This window comes from Arctopsyche grandis, chromosome 8 (genome assembly GCF_051622035.1).
Source record: "Arctopsyche grandis isolate Sample6627 chromosome 8, ASM5162203v2, whole genome shotgun sequence".
In the NCBI taxonomy this organism is placed as follows: domain Eukaryota; kingdom Metazoa; phylum Arthropoda; class Insecta; order Trichoptera; family Hydropsychidae; genus Arctopsyche; species Arctopsyche grandis.
In genome coordinates this window covers 162,334-178,876 of record NC_135362.1, presented here as the reverse complement: position 1 = coordinate 178,876, position 16,543 = coordinate 162,334, and the positions used below count along the sequence as shown (strand labels likewise).

The 16,543-nt window shown below is 38.4% G+C and overlaps 1 protein-coding gene across 1 annotated transcript; it reads right to left on the bottom strand.

The window, feature by feature from the left end:
* Window positions 1-4,928: 4,928 nt before the first annotated feature.
* On the bottom strand, window positions 4,929-12,819 carry LOC143915307 (uncharacterized). Its single transcript, XM_077435877.1, has 2 exons — window positions 12,098-12,819; window positions 4,929-11,974 (listed from the first exon to the last, which is right to left on the bottom strand). Exon 2 carries the CDS (start codon window positions 11,432-11,434, stop codon window positions 6,173-6,175), a length of 5,262 nt encoding a protein of 1,753 aa, XP_077292003.1. The 5' UTR covers window positions 11,435-11,974; window positions 12,098-12,819; the 3' UTR covers window positions 4,929-6,172.
* Window positions 12,820-16,543: the final 3,724 nt, after the last annotated feature.

Here is a 16,543-nt window from a genome sequence, read left to right as displayed (position 1 = left end):
CCTCACCCATCTGAACCTAACCATCACCAAAATCAAAGAATTGGACATTAATAAAATATCCGCAAAACGTGCTTACCTCACAATACCTAACACAACCTAACCTAACCATCACCGAAGTCAGAGAATTCGACATTGCCAAAATATCCACAAAAAGTTCTTATCCTACCAAACCTCACCCATCTGAACCTAACCATCACCGAAATCAAAGAATTTGACGTTGCGAAAATATCCACAAAACGTGCTTCCCTCACAATACCTAACCCAACCTAACCTAACCATCACCGAAATCAGAAAATTCGACATTGCTAAAATATCCACAAAAAGTGCTTATCCTACCAAACCTCACCCATCTGTACCTAACCATCACCGAAATCAAAGAATTGGACATTGATAAAATATCCACAAAACGTGTTTACTTCACAATACCTAACCTAACCTAACCTAACCATCACCGAAGTCAGAGAATTCGACATTGCCAAAATATCCACAAAAAAATCTTATCCTACCAAACCACACCCATCTGAACCTAACCATCACCGAAATCAAAGAATTGGACATTGATAAAATATCCACAAAACGTGCTTACCTCACAATACCTAACCCAACCTTACCTTACTATCACCGAAGTCAGAGAATTCGACATTGCCAAAATATCCACAAAAAGTTCTTATCCTACCAAACCTCACCCATCTGAACCTAACCATCACCGAAATCAAAAAATTGGACATTGATAAAATATCCACAAAACGTGCTTACCTCACAATACCTAACCCAACCTAACCTAACCATCACCGAAGTCAGAGAATTAGACATTGCCAAAATATCCACAAAAAGTTCTTATCCTACCAAACCACACTCATCTGAACCTAACTATCACCGAAATCAAAGATATAGACATTGATAAAATATTCACAAAACGTGCTTACCTCACAATACCTAACCCAACCTAACCTAACCATCACCGAAGTCAGAAAATTCGACATTGCCAAAATATCCACAAAAAGTGCTTATTCTACCAAACCTCACCCATCTGAACCTAACCATCACCGAAATCAAAGAATTGGACATTGATAAAATATCCAAAAAACGTTTTTTCCTCACAATACCTAACCCAACCTAACCTTACCATCACCGAAGTCAGAGAATTCGACATTGCCAAAATATCCACAAAAAGTTCTTATCCTACCAAACCTCACCCATCTGAACCTAACCATCACCGAAATCAAAGAATTGGACATTGATAAAATATCCACAAAACGTGCTTACCTCACAATACCTAACCCAACCTAACCTAACCATCACCGAAGTCAGAGAATTCGACATTGCCAAAATATCCACAAAAAGTTCTTATCCTACCAATCCACACTCATCTGAACCTAACCATCACCGAAATCAAAGAATTTGACATTGCAAAAATATCCACAAAACGTGCTTCTTTCACAATACCTAACCTAACCTAACCTAACCATCACCAAAGTTAGAAAATTCGACATTGCCAAAATATCCACAAAAAGTGCTTATCCTACCAAACCTCACCCATCTGAACCTAACCATCACTGAAATCAAAGAATTGGACATTGATAAAATATCCACAAAACGTGCTTACTTCACAATACCTAACCCAACCTAACCTAACCATCACCGAAGTCAGAGAATTCGACATTGCCAAAATATCCACAAAAAGTGCTTATCCTACCAAACCTCACCCATCTGAACCTAACCATCACCGAAATCAAAAAATTTGACGTTGCGAAAATATTCACAAAACGTGCTTCCCTCACAATACCTAACCCAACCTACCCTTACCATCACCGAAGTCAGAAAATTCGACATTGCTAAAATATCCACAAAAAGTGCTTATCCTACCAAACCTCACCCATCTGTACCTAACCATCACCGAAATCAAAGAATTGGACATTGATAAAATATCCACAAAACGTGTTTACTTCACAATACCTAACCTAACCTAACCTAACCATCACCGAAGTCAGAGAATTCGACATTGCCAAAATATCCACAAAAAAATCTTATCCTACCAAACCACACCCATCTGAACCTAACCATCACCGAAATCAAAGAATTGGACATTGATAAAATATCCACAAAACGTGCTTACCTCACAATACCTAACCCAACCTAACCTAACCATCACCGAAGTCAGAGAATTCGACATTGCCAAAATATCCACAAAAAGTTCTTATCCTACCAATCCACACTCATCTGAACCTAACCATCACCGAAATCAAAGAATTTGACATTGCAAAAATATCCACAAAACGTGCTTCTTTCACAATACCTAACCTAACCTAACCTAACCATCACCAAAGTCAGAAAATTCGACATTGCCAAAATATCCACAAAAAGTGCTTATCCTACCAAACCTTACCCATCTGAACCTAAACATCACCGAAATCAAAGAATTGGACATTGAAAAAATATCCACAAAACGAGCTTACCTCACAATACCTAACCCAACCTAACCTAACCATCACCGAAGTCAGAGAATTCGCGTTGCCAAAATATCCACAAAAAGTGCTTATCCTACCAAACCTCACCCATCTGAACCTAACCATCACCGAAATCAAAGAATTTGAAGTTGCGAAAATATCCACAAAACGTGCTTCCCTCACAATACCTAACCCAACCTAACGTAACCATCACTGAAGTCAGAAAATTCGACATTGCCAAAATTTCCACAAAAAGTTCTTATCCGTCCAAACCTCACCCATCTGAACCTAACCATCACCGAAATCAAAGAATTTGACGTTGCGAAAATATCCACAAAACGTGCTTCCCTCACAATACCTAACCCAACCTAACCTAACCATCACCGAAATCAGAAAATTCGACATTGCTAAAATATCCACAAAAAGTGCTTATCCTACCAAACCTCACCCATCTGTACCTAACCATCACCGAAATCAAAGAATTGGACATTGATAAAATATCCACAAAACGTGTTTACTTCACAATACCTAACCTAACCTAACCTAACCATCACCGAAGTCAGAGAATTCGACATTGCCAAAATATCCACAAAAAAATCTTATCCTACCAAACCACACCCATCTGAACCTAACCATCACCGAAATCAAAGAATTGGACATTAATAAAATATCCACAAAACGTGCTTACCTCACAATACCTAACCCAACCTTACCTTACCATCACCGAAGTCAGAGAATTCGACATTGCCAAAATATCCACAAAAAGTTCTTATCCTACCAAACCTCACCCATCTGAACCTAACCATCACCGAAATCAAAAAATTGGACATTGATAAAATATCCACAAAACGTGCTTACCTCACAATCCCTAACCCAACCTAACCTTACCATCACCGAAGTCAGAGAATTAGACATTGCCAAAATATCCACAAAAAGTTCTTATCCTACCAAACCACACTCATCTGAACCTAACCATCACCGAAATCAAAGATATAGACATTGATAAAATATTCACAAAACGTGCTTACCTCACAATACCTAACCCAACCTAACCTAACCATCACCGAAGTCAGAAAATTCGACATTGCCAAAATATCCACAAAAAGTGCTTATTCTACCAAACCTCACCCATCTGAACCTAACCATCACCGAAATCAAAGAATTGGACATTGATAAAATATCCAAAAAACGTGCTTTCCTCACAATACCTAACCCAACCTAACCTTACCATCACCGAAGTCAGAGAATTCGACATTGCCAAAATATCCACAAAAAGTTCTTATCCTACCAAACCTCACCCATCTGAACCTAACCATCACCGAAATCAAAGAATTGGACATTGATAAAATATCCACAAAACGTGCTTACCTCACAATACCTAACCCAACCTAACCTAACCATCACCGAAGTCAGAGAATTGGACATTGCCAAAATATCCACAAAAAGTTCTTATCCTACCAATCCACACTCATCTGAACCTAACCATCACCGAAATCAAAGAATTTGACATTGCAAAAATATCCACAAAACGTGCTTCTTTCACAATACCTAACCTAACCTAACCTAACCATCACCAAAGTCAGAGAATTCGACATTGCCAAAAAAACCACAAAAAGTGCTTATCCTACCAAACCTCACCCATCTGAACCTAACCATCACTGAAATCAAAGAATTGGACATTGATAAAATATCCACAAAACGTGCTTACTTCACAATACCTAACCCAACCTAACCTAACCATCACCGAAGTCAGAGAATTCGACATTGCCAAAATATCCACAAAAAGTGCTTATCCTACCAAACCTCACCCATCTGAACCTAACCATCACCGAAATCAAAAAATTTGACGTTGCGAAAATATTTACAAAACGTGCTTCCCTCACAATACCTAACCCAACCTAACCTAACCATCACCGAAGTCAGAGAATTCGCGTTGCCAAAATATCCACAAAAAGTGCTTATCCTACCAAACCTCACCCATCTGAACCTAACCATCACCGAAATCAAAGAATTTGACGTTGCGAAAATATCCACAAAACGTGCTTCCCTCACAATACCTAACCCAACCTAACGTAACCATCACTGAAGTCAGAAAATTCGACATTGCCAAAATTTCCACAAAAAGTTCTTATCCGTCCAAACCTCACCCATCTGAACCTAACCATCACCGAAATCAAAAAATTTGACGTTGCGAAAATATTCACAAAACGTGCTTCCCTCACAATACCTAACCCAACCTACCCTAACCATCACCGAAGTCAGAAAATTCGACATTGCCAAAATATCCACAAAAAGTTCTTATCCTACCAAACCTCACCCATCTGAACCTAACCATCACCGAAATCAAAGAATTTGACGTTGCGAAAATATCCACAAAACGTGCTTCCCTCACAATACCTAACCCAACCTAACCTAACCATCACCAAAATCAGAAAATTCGACATTGCTAAAATATCCACTGGAAAAGACTTCGATAATGGTTTGATGTAGTTTATTGAAATGTAAAATTTGCACGTGGTGGGCCAGCGGAGCGTACGGAACACAAGCTGTCCGTACGCCGTCTACTCGATGACTCTGTCGACCGTCGCGTATTTCCGCTTGGGCCGACACTAATGCCAACTCGTCAATAATGCCAATCGACAATCAGTTAATAAGACTGTTTGCCACACGTCATTACAACAGTCGGAACATAGTCCCACATAGGAAAACTGTTGAACAATACAGTTATTCTACAGAGTTACAGCATTACTGACGAGTCGTTTACAATAAATCATAGCTCTTAAAATAATTAAATAGAGGGTGAATAATGAAACCTTTGCCTCATCCAGTGTGAGGATAAAATCAATTTATTGGTTCAGTAATATTTCAACTTATAGGTATACCTCTGGTGAATGTTGTTTCTCTTTACATTAAAATTTTTGAAATCTCCTTTGAAGCTGTGAATAAGCATTACAAGATAAGTTTACTTTAAAGAAGAGAGAGTGGACTGTATATGGTTTAAAACTTAAGCATTCCTCATCTTGATGTTAACTTAGACAATACAATGTTGACACTGTTACAGTTGTCAAGACAGATCAGCTATTACCGATCAACTAAACTTGATTAGTGAGTGTAATGCTCCTAAGTTAACTTGATTTCATCAACAAGTAGCACAAACATTGCTAAATTAAAAGTAAATTGGAAAGTCATTCATTCATTCCTACAAGCAGGAAATGAAGGCGAACTATGATTATAGATGTCTCTACGTTACATCGAAATGTTCAGTATTATAATATTTACTTATTCTATGATTCACATAAATACTATAAACAGTAAGAGTTAACTTATGTTTTCATAACAAGAAACATAAGACCTGCGGATGACTCCCGGCAGGTTATAATTAAGTAGACATGAAATAATTTAAGATGCTCCATTAAGTGTGGCTTGGAGACTAACATTAACAAATCATGAATCTAATTTTAACTGTCAAATTTGAACAGTTTATTTTAAACTCGGATATAATCCTTCCGAGTGATGACATGAGACAAGTCTTATATTATAAAGACAAAATGATTAGATTAAATTCGGAGATATACACTGCCGAATGTTAAAATGAAAATAGCTTAAATTATACACACAACACAATTAAAGTGAATTACGGAGTACTACTATTAACATTGACTGATTTAAACTCATGATTACATCTAATAAGTAATATGAGTTGGGGGTAGTGTCTTCGGGTTAAACTAAGCTACCGAAGTTGACGGAATTGAAGCTGCTGTTTCTCCTCCCTCTTGCTGATCTTCCTTCCTGTCAAGTGGTCCTTGTGGTAGAATCGGCAATGGCGCCACTAGATGACTGGACCGACGAAACTCTCCGCTGGCAGTAAAGACGTCGACGACTCGAACTCTGCCATCTGGTCCGGGATACAATTTAGTGACTCGACCCAAGACCCATCGGGTTGGCAGCATGTGTTCCTCCTTTAACAGGACCATTTGACCCACACTCAGATTGTTGCTCGAGTCCTTCTTCCATTTGTGTCGTAACTGCAAAGAATGTAAATATTCCGCCGACCAACGTTTCCAAAATGCTGCTGTGGTCAATTGTATCTGAAGCAGATTGGCATGGACATTAGTGTTATATTTAACCTCCATTGGAAGAGCGAGTAAGGATCTGCCAATTAAGAAATGTCCAGGTGTGAGGGGTAAAAGGTCTAGTGGATCCGAAGACAAGGGACTAAGAGGACGGGAATTCATGCAAGCTTCTATTTGAGTCAATACCGTACAAAATGATTCGAAATTTAAGGTGGTGGCCTTTAACACCTTGTTTAAATGAATCTTCATGGATTTAACCGCTGCTTCCCACAGCCCTCCCATGTGAGGCGCCCTTGGCGGGTTAAACTTCCAACGAATCCCTTCGGAGGCTACATACCGTAGTAGCTTCTCCTCATGAGGACGTTCGTAAATTAATTTTACTAAATTAACGAGTTCACGACTTGCACCGACAAAATTAGTAGCATTGTCGGAATATATCGTATTGGGCCTGCCACGTCTGGCTACGAATCTTCTTAAACAATTTAAGAAATTTGAACTCGTTAAGTCTCCGACAAGTTCCAAGTGAACTGCCTTACTGGAAAAACACACAAAGACACAAACGTAACCCTTAATTATCTTAGAATTCTTATTGCAACCACTCTTCACAGGAAAAGGTCCTGCGAAATCTATCCCCACATGACTGAAAGGAAAATTCGCAGTGGTACGTTCAAGCGGGAGTAATCCCATTAATCTATTGTGTGACAGTGGTTTATTTCTGAAACAAATGACACATGAACGCACCACTCCTTTGACAGTATTATGTCCGGCCAATGGCCAATAGGTCTGCCGCAATAACGACAGTAAGGCTTGAGTACCCAAGTGAATATATTTCAAGTGCGCATCTCGGACAATCATGTGTGTAAGTTTATGCTTATTTGACAAGATAATGGGTGACGTTGATAGAGTTGTTCCCAGAGGAAGTCTACTTCCAACACAAATTAAATTCTCGTGGAATAGAGGGGACAATTTAGCTAATTTACTGCTACTGGGAATTGGATGTCCCTTGCTCAGCAAACGATATTCCAATGGAAATGATTCCATTTGCGATAACCTTATCAAATTATTTAAAGCATCTTTTAATTCTAAAGCGGACGGTTCGTTATTTTCTTTAACGTTTAATTGTTTATTCCTTAGTGGCCGACGAACATATGATAAAACTCGAAGGAGTCTTGGAAGATGAGAATGTTTATCTATCCAATTATTTTCCCTCACAAGGGTAGCGTTAGTGACTACCCTTCTCTCTGGAAGATCTATTGTGATCTCAGGAGGTCTTCGAGGCCATCGTGATTCGTCTAATTTCAACCAACTAGGGCCGTCCCACCATAACGAATTATGATTTAATTCTGATGGTTGAGTCCCTCGAGAAATTAAATCTGCTGGATTGTCTGTAGAGGAGACATGGTACCACTCAATGGGTTGAGATATTGATTGGATTTCGGCCACTCGATTGGCAACGAAGGTGGTCCATTTACATGACTCTCCTCTAATCCAATGCAATGCGACGGTTGAATCCGTCCAATAATATTTTTCATTAATATGAATTGTTAATTGGTCTATTGTTGACTTCATTAACTTTGATAATAACATAGCGGAGCACAGCTCTAAACGCGGAATAGTTACAAAACTGAGCGGAGCGACTCTCGAACGAGAACACACAAGATGACATTTGGAATTTCCCAATTGATCAGTACATTTTACATAAATACAAGCACCATAAGCTTTCTCGGATGCGTCACAAAATCCGTGTGCCTGTATATTAATGACATTATTTAGTATTATCAATCTAGGAATTTTATAAAGTTTCATGACTGTATTGGATAATTGACAATCTTTCCATTTTTTGAAGATTGTCTGAGGAATGAATTCATCCCAACCAATGGTTTGTTGCCAGACAGATTGCATTAATATCTTATAATTAATTAACAATGGAGATAATAGTCCTAATGGGTCGAAGATCTGACTAATTACTGATAAAAAGTTTCTTTTTGTTATATTTTCAGTCTCGACTTCGGTTTGAACCTTAAATACAAAAACGTCTTCCCGCGGTTTCCAAAATAAACCTAAAGTTTTGTGTGATTCGTTAGAGAAGTTAAAATCTGAACAATCGTCAGCTTTAACATCCGTGATTATACAGGAGTTGTTCGATGTCCATTTGCTTAAGGGCATACCGGCTGATAATAATATGGTTTCCAGTTGAACCTTTAATAATTTACCAGCTTCAATAGTATTAGTTCCCGTGAGCAAATCATCAACATAAAAATCACGTTCGATCACTTTACTAGCGATGGGATATTTGTTTCTATTCTCCTCTGCTAACTGATTTAGACATCTAGTAGCTAAAAATGGGGCTGAAGCAGTTCCGAATGTTACTGTATTAAGCTTGTAATGCTTGAATTTACTCTGGGGATCTGTTCGCCAAATGATTCGTTGTACATTTTTATTTTCCTCTGCTATTTGAATCTGTCGGTACATCTGCTTAATATCCGCAGTAATCACGTATTTATGGAGTCGAAAGTTGAGTAGTAAACTTAACAAATCTGATTGGACATTAGGTCCCACCATCAAAATATTATTTAGTGAGATATTAGACGTTGTCTTTGCGGACGCATCAAAAACTACACGATATTTAGTGGTAAGGCTAGACTCCTTAACCACGACGTGATGAGGTAAATAACAATGAACCTCATGTGCCTCCGGAGGTTCACACTCTGACATATGTCCTAAATTTATGTACTCTTCTAAAACTTTATTGTATTCCATTTTTAAATTATTATTGGCTAAAAAACGTCTTTCCAAAGTTTTGTGTCTTTTCTCCGCAATGTGCAATGAACTTCCTAATACTACCGGGGAATTTTTATATGGTAAAGCTACACAAAATCTACCGTTTTTATCTCGTGATGTGTGTGCTTGGAAATGTTCCTCACATCTTTTCTCCTCAAGAGATTGATGTTTTACCATAGGAACCTGGTCGATCATCCAAAAGTTTTGAATGTGACTGTCTAATTGACTTAAGCCTATGTGGCTCTTCCCTGGAGCATTATTTACTTCGGGATATGGACCAACTATTGTCCATCCGAATTCGGTATCCTTTAAGATAGGCATACCTTTTCCTAACTGGATGGTTCCTGCTTTCATAGCATGAACGCAAATCTCGGCGCCGAGCAATAAATCGATTGGCGTCGGTTTATTCCAAAGGGGATCTGATAACTTGATTCCCGCTGGTATTGAAATTAACTGTTGATCCAGTTTCACAGTTGGAATTTCGCCAGTAATTTCTGGTAATACCAAACACAACACTTTGGTTGAGTAATTAGTGGTTGAAGACCTTATGGTCACCTTGGTGATGTGACGAATGCTACTTTCTTGATTAGCGATACCTACAATTTTTTGAGAGATTTTCTCTAATTTGAAGTTATTCTTCTTAGCGAAAGATGTGGTAACATAGTTGACTTGTGAGCCGGAATCTAATAATGTGCGACCCTTAACGACCGTTCCATTGGACGTTATAATGTCCACTTGTACCGTCGGTAAAATTATCTCCCTTTGAGAGAAATGAGTAGAATGAGCATTAATTGACTTCCTTCCCGTATTATTGGAACTAAATGTATCGTCCTGATGCAACAAAGTGTGATGGTTTTGTTTGCACCTTAAGCAATTATAGTTAGACTTGCAATTTGTTATCTTATGCGATGAATTTAAACATTTAAAACACATGTTATTAGATTTAACGAATTCATTTCTTTCCATACTGGATTTTGCTTTGAATTTATCACATTTGCCTATGAAATGATTATTTCGACAGAATGCGCATGCGTTTACCTTACTTGATGGGTTTTTGTTCGCGACATGAGTTCTCATGATTCTTTGACGACTATGAGGGAATTCCTTCACCGTAGTTACAGATGCAGTAGATTGTAATACATTACATCTATTCTGCAAGAATGTCTCTAAACTTTCATATGGTGGCATTTCTCTGCTAACCAGCGATATTTCCCAGTCTCTTACTATATTAAAAGGTAATTTCCTTAGAACTAAACATGTTACCCATGGATCTAAAATTTCTCTCGCGTAACCCAACGATTCAATGTTTTTAATACACACTGTTACCTGATTCAATAGATTTCTCAATTCGATATGTGATTCTCTTGTGATTAATTTTAAGTCACAAAGTGAATTAATCCTAGTTTTGAGATTAAGTCTTGGTAAATTATATTGCTTGTCTAAAATACTCCAAGCTATTTCGTAATTGTCTGAGCTAATATCTAAACCTGATACAGCTGCCAAAGCGGGACCGATTAAGGATTGATGCAAATATTGCAATTTCGTGACATTCGAATATTCCGTTTTGTTTCCTATTATATTCGTAAAAGCTTGTTGAAACGATTGCCATTCAGATGGATCTCCCTGAAATGTGGGAATGGTTAACGTCGGTAACTTATCTCTAGCAAATTTAATTGTTGCTTGCTCTACCTTTAGTTTACTATCTTGAAAGGATTGGCAATCTAATGCTGCTTTAAGATTTTTAACTGTTATTGTAATTGCATCGTACTCTTCGTCTATTTTGGCCGCTTTCGGTATGTCTGTAAGGTTATCTAAATACTCGTAATGGAGTTTTCGGACATAATCGTATGCTTCTTTAATGGTTTGATACTGTCCTTCATCTAATTCGGAGGATTTATCTATTTTTCCTTTTAGTCTTTGTACCGCGCCTGAATACCTTAATTCTATTGACGTCATTATGACTTCTACTTTATTTTCCTTCGCTAATATTTCTATCGATTGAGTCTGACTTCGAGTCTGATGTATTCTAGAGCTTGACCTGTCTCTAATAGGTTCTACGTCCCTAGTTGGATTTCGACCTTTATGCGACTTGGAAGTCGAAGCTTCTATTTCCTCGTTTTCAGCACTTGACATTTGTTTCAGAAAGTTGCACTATTTCGTCTCATAAATACAGTTGTTCTCTACTATAGCTGTCAATTGAACTATTCGTAGAGATAAGGTAATAATATTCAATGATTAACCGTGAATCTTAATATTCTACTTTAACTATTATCACCAGAATCTATCCAACATATTTTGGAAGAAATTACAACCCTAAATTGGTGGGTGCTTGATTTAAACCACTTTGGGGCTACAAGTCTTGTGATTTATTTTAAATCACCACTGTTTCATCACACATTATGAAACAAAGAGATCTACCGATGTATGAATATGCCGGTATGTACTTGATTTAATCCACTTTGGGGCTACAAGTGTAATTCCACATTTATCGTGGAAGGGGGGGGGGGGGAGGGTGTTTCTACACACATTAAGAAACAAAGATCTACCGATATGAATATACCGGTATGTACTTGGTTTAAGCCACTTTGGGGCTACAAGTATAATTCCACATTTATCGTGGAAGGGGGGGGGGGGAGGGTGTTTCTACACACATTAAGAAACAAAGATCTACCGCTATGAATATACCGGTATGTACTTGGTTTAAGCCACTTTGGGGCTACAAGTATAATTCCACATTTATCGTGGAAGGGGGGGGGGGGAGGGTGTTTCTACACACATTAAGAAACAAAGATCTACCGATATGAATATACCGGTATGTACTTGATTTAATCCACTTTGGGGCTACAAGTATAATTCTCCACGTGCTTTGCTAATTTTACACTACATCTGATTTTACACTTTTAATACGAAATTCGATGCGACCGATGAAACATTCCTTCGTAGCGCGATATTATTTTATACAATCGCGTTAATTAATTGTTATACTTTAAAACATATTTTAAAAACTGACCTACCCACATGATTGCCTTTTGAACAGATTGCCTGAGATTGAATACATTCACTTACTTGAATATCCTTTACGATGTTTATGTGATCGTTCCGATAATTTTGGATTACCTCTGTGTCCCATGCGTCTTTGTAGGTTATGTTTTTATTTATATATTTTCTGCGTCAATCACGCGGTCATGTACCTCTGTACATCAATCAATATATTGCTGAAATAGAAGCAAACATGTTATTAGTATTGGAAAGGTATGGATAGTAACAAAGGAACGATACCGATTTCTTAATTGACATCCATTTTTTCTCGACCACGTTTTTTCCTATTGGTTTGTCCGTTTGGTGTTGTGGCCTAGGTTACTGGTGTCCGGTTCGAAGTGACCATCATGGAAAAGACTTCGATAATGGTTTGATGTAGTTTATTGAAATGTAAAATTTGCACGTGGTGGGCCAGCGGAGCGTACGGAACACAAGCTGTCCGTACGCCGTCTACTCGATGACTCTGTCGACCGTCGCGTATTTCCGCTTGGGCCGACACTAATGCCAACTCGTCAATAATGCCAATCGACAATCAGTTAATAAGACTGTTTGCCACACGTCATTACAACAGTCGGAACATCCACAAAAAGTGCTTATCCTACCAAACCTCACCCATCTGAACCTAACCATCACCGAAATCAAAGAATTGGACATTGATAAAATATCCACAAAACGTGTTTACTTCACAATACCTAACCCAACCTTACCTTACCATCACCGAAGTCAGAGAATTCGACATTGCCAAAATATCCACAAAAAGTTCTTATCCTAACAAACCTCACCCATCTGAACCGAACTATCACCGAAATCAAAGAATTTGACATTAAGAAAATATCCACAAAACGTGCTTACCTCACAATACCTAACCCAACCTAACCTAACCATCACCGAAGTCAGAGAATTCGACATTGCCAAAATATCCACAAAAAGTTCTTATCCTACCAAACCCCACCCATCTGAACCCAACCATCACCGAAATCAAAGAATTTGACGTTGCTTAAATATCCACAAAACGTGCTTCCCTCACAATACCTAACCCAACCTAACGTAGCCATCACTGAAGTCAGAAAATTCGACATTGCCAAAATTTCCACAAAAAGTTCTAATCCTACCAAACCTCACCCATCTTAACCTAACCGTCACCGAAATCAAAGAATTTGACATTGATAAAATATCCACAAAACGTGCTTACCTCACCATACCTAACCCAACCTAACCTAACCATCACCGAAGTCAGAGAATTCGACATTGCCAAAATATCCACAAAAAGTTCTTATCCTACCAAACCTCACCCATCTGAACCTAATTGTCACCGAAATCAAAGAATTGGACGTGATAAAATATCAACAAAACGTGCTTACCTCACAATACCTAACCTAACCTAACCTAACCATCACCGAAGTCAGAGAATTCGACATTGCCAAAATATCCACAAAAAGTTCTTATCCTACCAAACCTCACCCATCTGAACCGAACTATCACCGAAATCAAAGAATTTGACATTAACAAAATATCCACAAAACGTGCTTACCTCACAATACCTAACCCAACCTAACCTAACCATCACCGAAGTCAGAGAATTCGACATTGCCAAAATATCCACAAAAAGTTCTTATCCTACCAAACCTCACCCATCTGAACCTAACCGTCACCGAAATCAAAGAATTGGACATTGATAAAATATCCACAAAACGTGCTTACCTCACAATACCTAACCTAACCTAACCTAACCATCACCGAAGTCAGAGAATTTGACATTGCCAAAATATCCACAAAAAGTTCTTATCCTACCAAACCTCACCCATCTGAACCGAACTATCACCGAAATCAAAGAATTTGACATTAAGAAAATATCCACAAAACGTGCTTACCTCACAATACCTAACCCAACCTTACCTTACCATCACCGAAGTCAGAGAATTCGACATTGCCAAAATATCCACAAAAAGTTCTTATCCTACCAAACCTCACCCATCTGAACCTAACCGTCACCGAAATCAAAGAATTGGACATTGATAAAATATCCACAAAACGTGCTTACCTCACAATACCTAACCTAACCTAACCTAACCATCACCGAAGTCAGAGAATTTGACATTGCCAAAATATCCACAAAAAGTTCTTATCCTACCAAACCTCACCCATCTGAACCGAACTATCACCGAAATCAAAGAATTTGACATTAAGAAAATATCCACAAAACGTGCTTACCTCACAATACCTAACCCAACCTTACCTTACCATCACCGAAGTCAGAGAATTCGATATTGCCAAAATATCCACCAAAAGTTCTTATCCTACCAAACCTCACCCATCTGAACCCAACCATCACCGAAATCAAAGAATTTGACGTTGCGAAAATATCCACAAAACGTGCTTCCCTCACAATACCTAACCCAACCTAACCTAACCATCACCGAAAACAGAAAATTCGACATTGCTTAAATATCCACAAAACGTGCTTCCCTCACAATACCTAACCCAACCTAACGTAACCATCACTGAAGTCAGAAAATTCGACATTGCCAAAATTTCCACAAAAAGTTCTTATCCTACCAAACCTCACCCATCTTAACCTAACCGTCACCGAAATCAAAGAATTTGACATTGATAAAATATCCACAAAACGTGCTTACCTCACAATACCTAACCCAACCTAACCTAACCATCACCGAAGTCAGAGAATTCGACATTGCCAAAATATCCACAAAAAGTTCTTATCCTACCAAACCTCACCCATCTGAACCGAACTATCACCGAAATCAAAGAATTTGACATTAAGAAAATATCCACAAAACGTGCTTACCTCACAATACCTAACCCAACCTAACCTAACCATCACCGAAGTCAGAGAATTCGACATTGCCAAAATATCCACAAAAAGTTCTTATCCTACCAAACCTCACCCATCTGAACCTAACCGTCACCGAAATCAAAGAATTGGACATTGATAAAATATCCACAAAACGTGCTTACCTCACAATACCTAACCTAACCTAACCTAACCATCACCGAAGTCAGAGAATTCGACATTGCCAAAATATCCACCAAAAGTTCTTATCCTACCAAACCTCACCCATCTGAACCCAACCATCACCGAAATCAAAGAATTTGACGTTGCGAAAATATCCACAAAACGTGCTTCCCTCACAATACCTAACCCAACCTAACCTAACCATCACCGAAAACAGAAAATTCGACATTGCTTAAATATCCACAAAACGTGCTTCCCTCACAATACCTAACCCAACCTAACGTAACCATCACTGAAGTCAGAAAATTCGACATTGCCAAACTTTCCACAAAAAGTTCTTATCCTACCAAACCTCACCCATCTTAACCTAACCGTCACCGAAATCAAAGAATTTGACATTGATAAAATATCCACAAAACGTGCTTACCTCACAATACCTAACCCAACCTAACCTAACCATCACCGAAGTCAGAGAATTCGACATTGCCAAAATATCCACAAAAAGTTCTTATCCTACCAAACCTCACCCATCTGAACCTTACCGTCACCGAAATCAAAGAATTGGACATTGATAAAATATCCACAAAACGTGCTTACCTCACAATACCTAACCTAACCTAACCTAACCATCACCGAAGTCAGAGAATTCGACATTGCCAAAATATCCACAAAAAGTTCTTATCCTACCAAACCTCACCCATCTGAACCTAACCGTCACCGAAATCAAAGAATTGGACATTGATAAAATATCCACAAAACGTGCTTACCTCACAATACCTAACCTAACCTAACCTAACCATCACCGAAGTCAGAGAATTCGACATTGCCAAAATATCCACAAAAAGTTCTTATCCTACCAAACCTCACCCATCTGAACCCAACCATCACCGAAATCAAAGAATTTGACGTTGCTTAAATATCCACAAAACGTGCTTCCCTCACAATACCTAACCCAACCTAACGTAACCATCACTGAAGTCAGAAAATTCGACATTGCCAAAATTTCCACAAAAAGTTCTAATCCTACCAAACCTCACCCATCTTAACCTAACCGTCACCGAAATCAAAGAATTTGACATTGATAAAATATCCACAAAACGTGCTTACCTCACAATACCTAACCCAACCTAACCTAACCATCACCGAAGTCAGAGAATTCGACATTGCCAAAATATCCACAAAAAGTTCTTATCCTACCAAACCTCACCCATCTGAACCTAACCGTCACC

What these genes read in the sequence shown, in the direction of transcription:
- LOC143915307 (XM_077435877.1), bottom strand. Translation starts at nt 11,434, where the DNA reads ATGTCAAGTGCTGAAAACGAGGAAATAGAAGCTTCGACTTCCAAGTCG.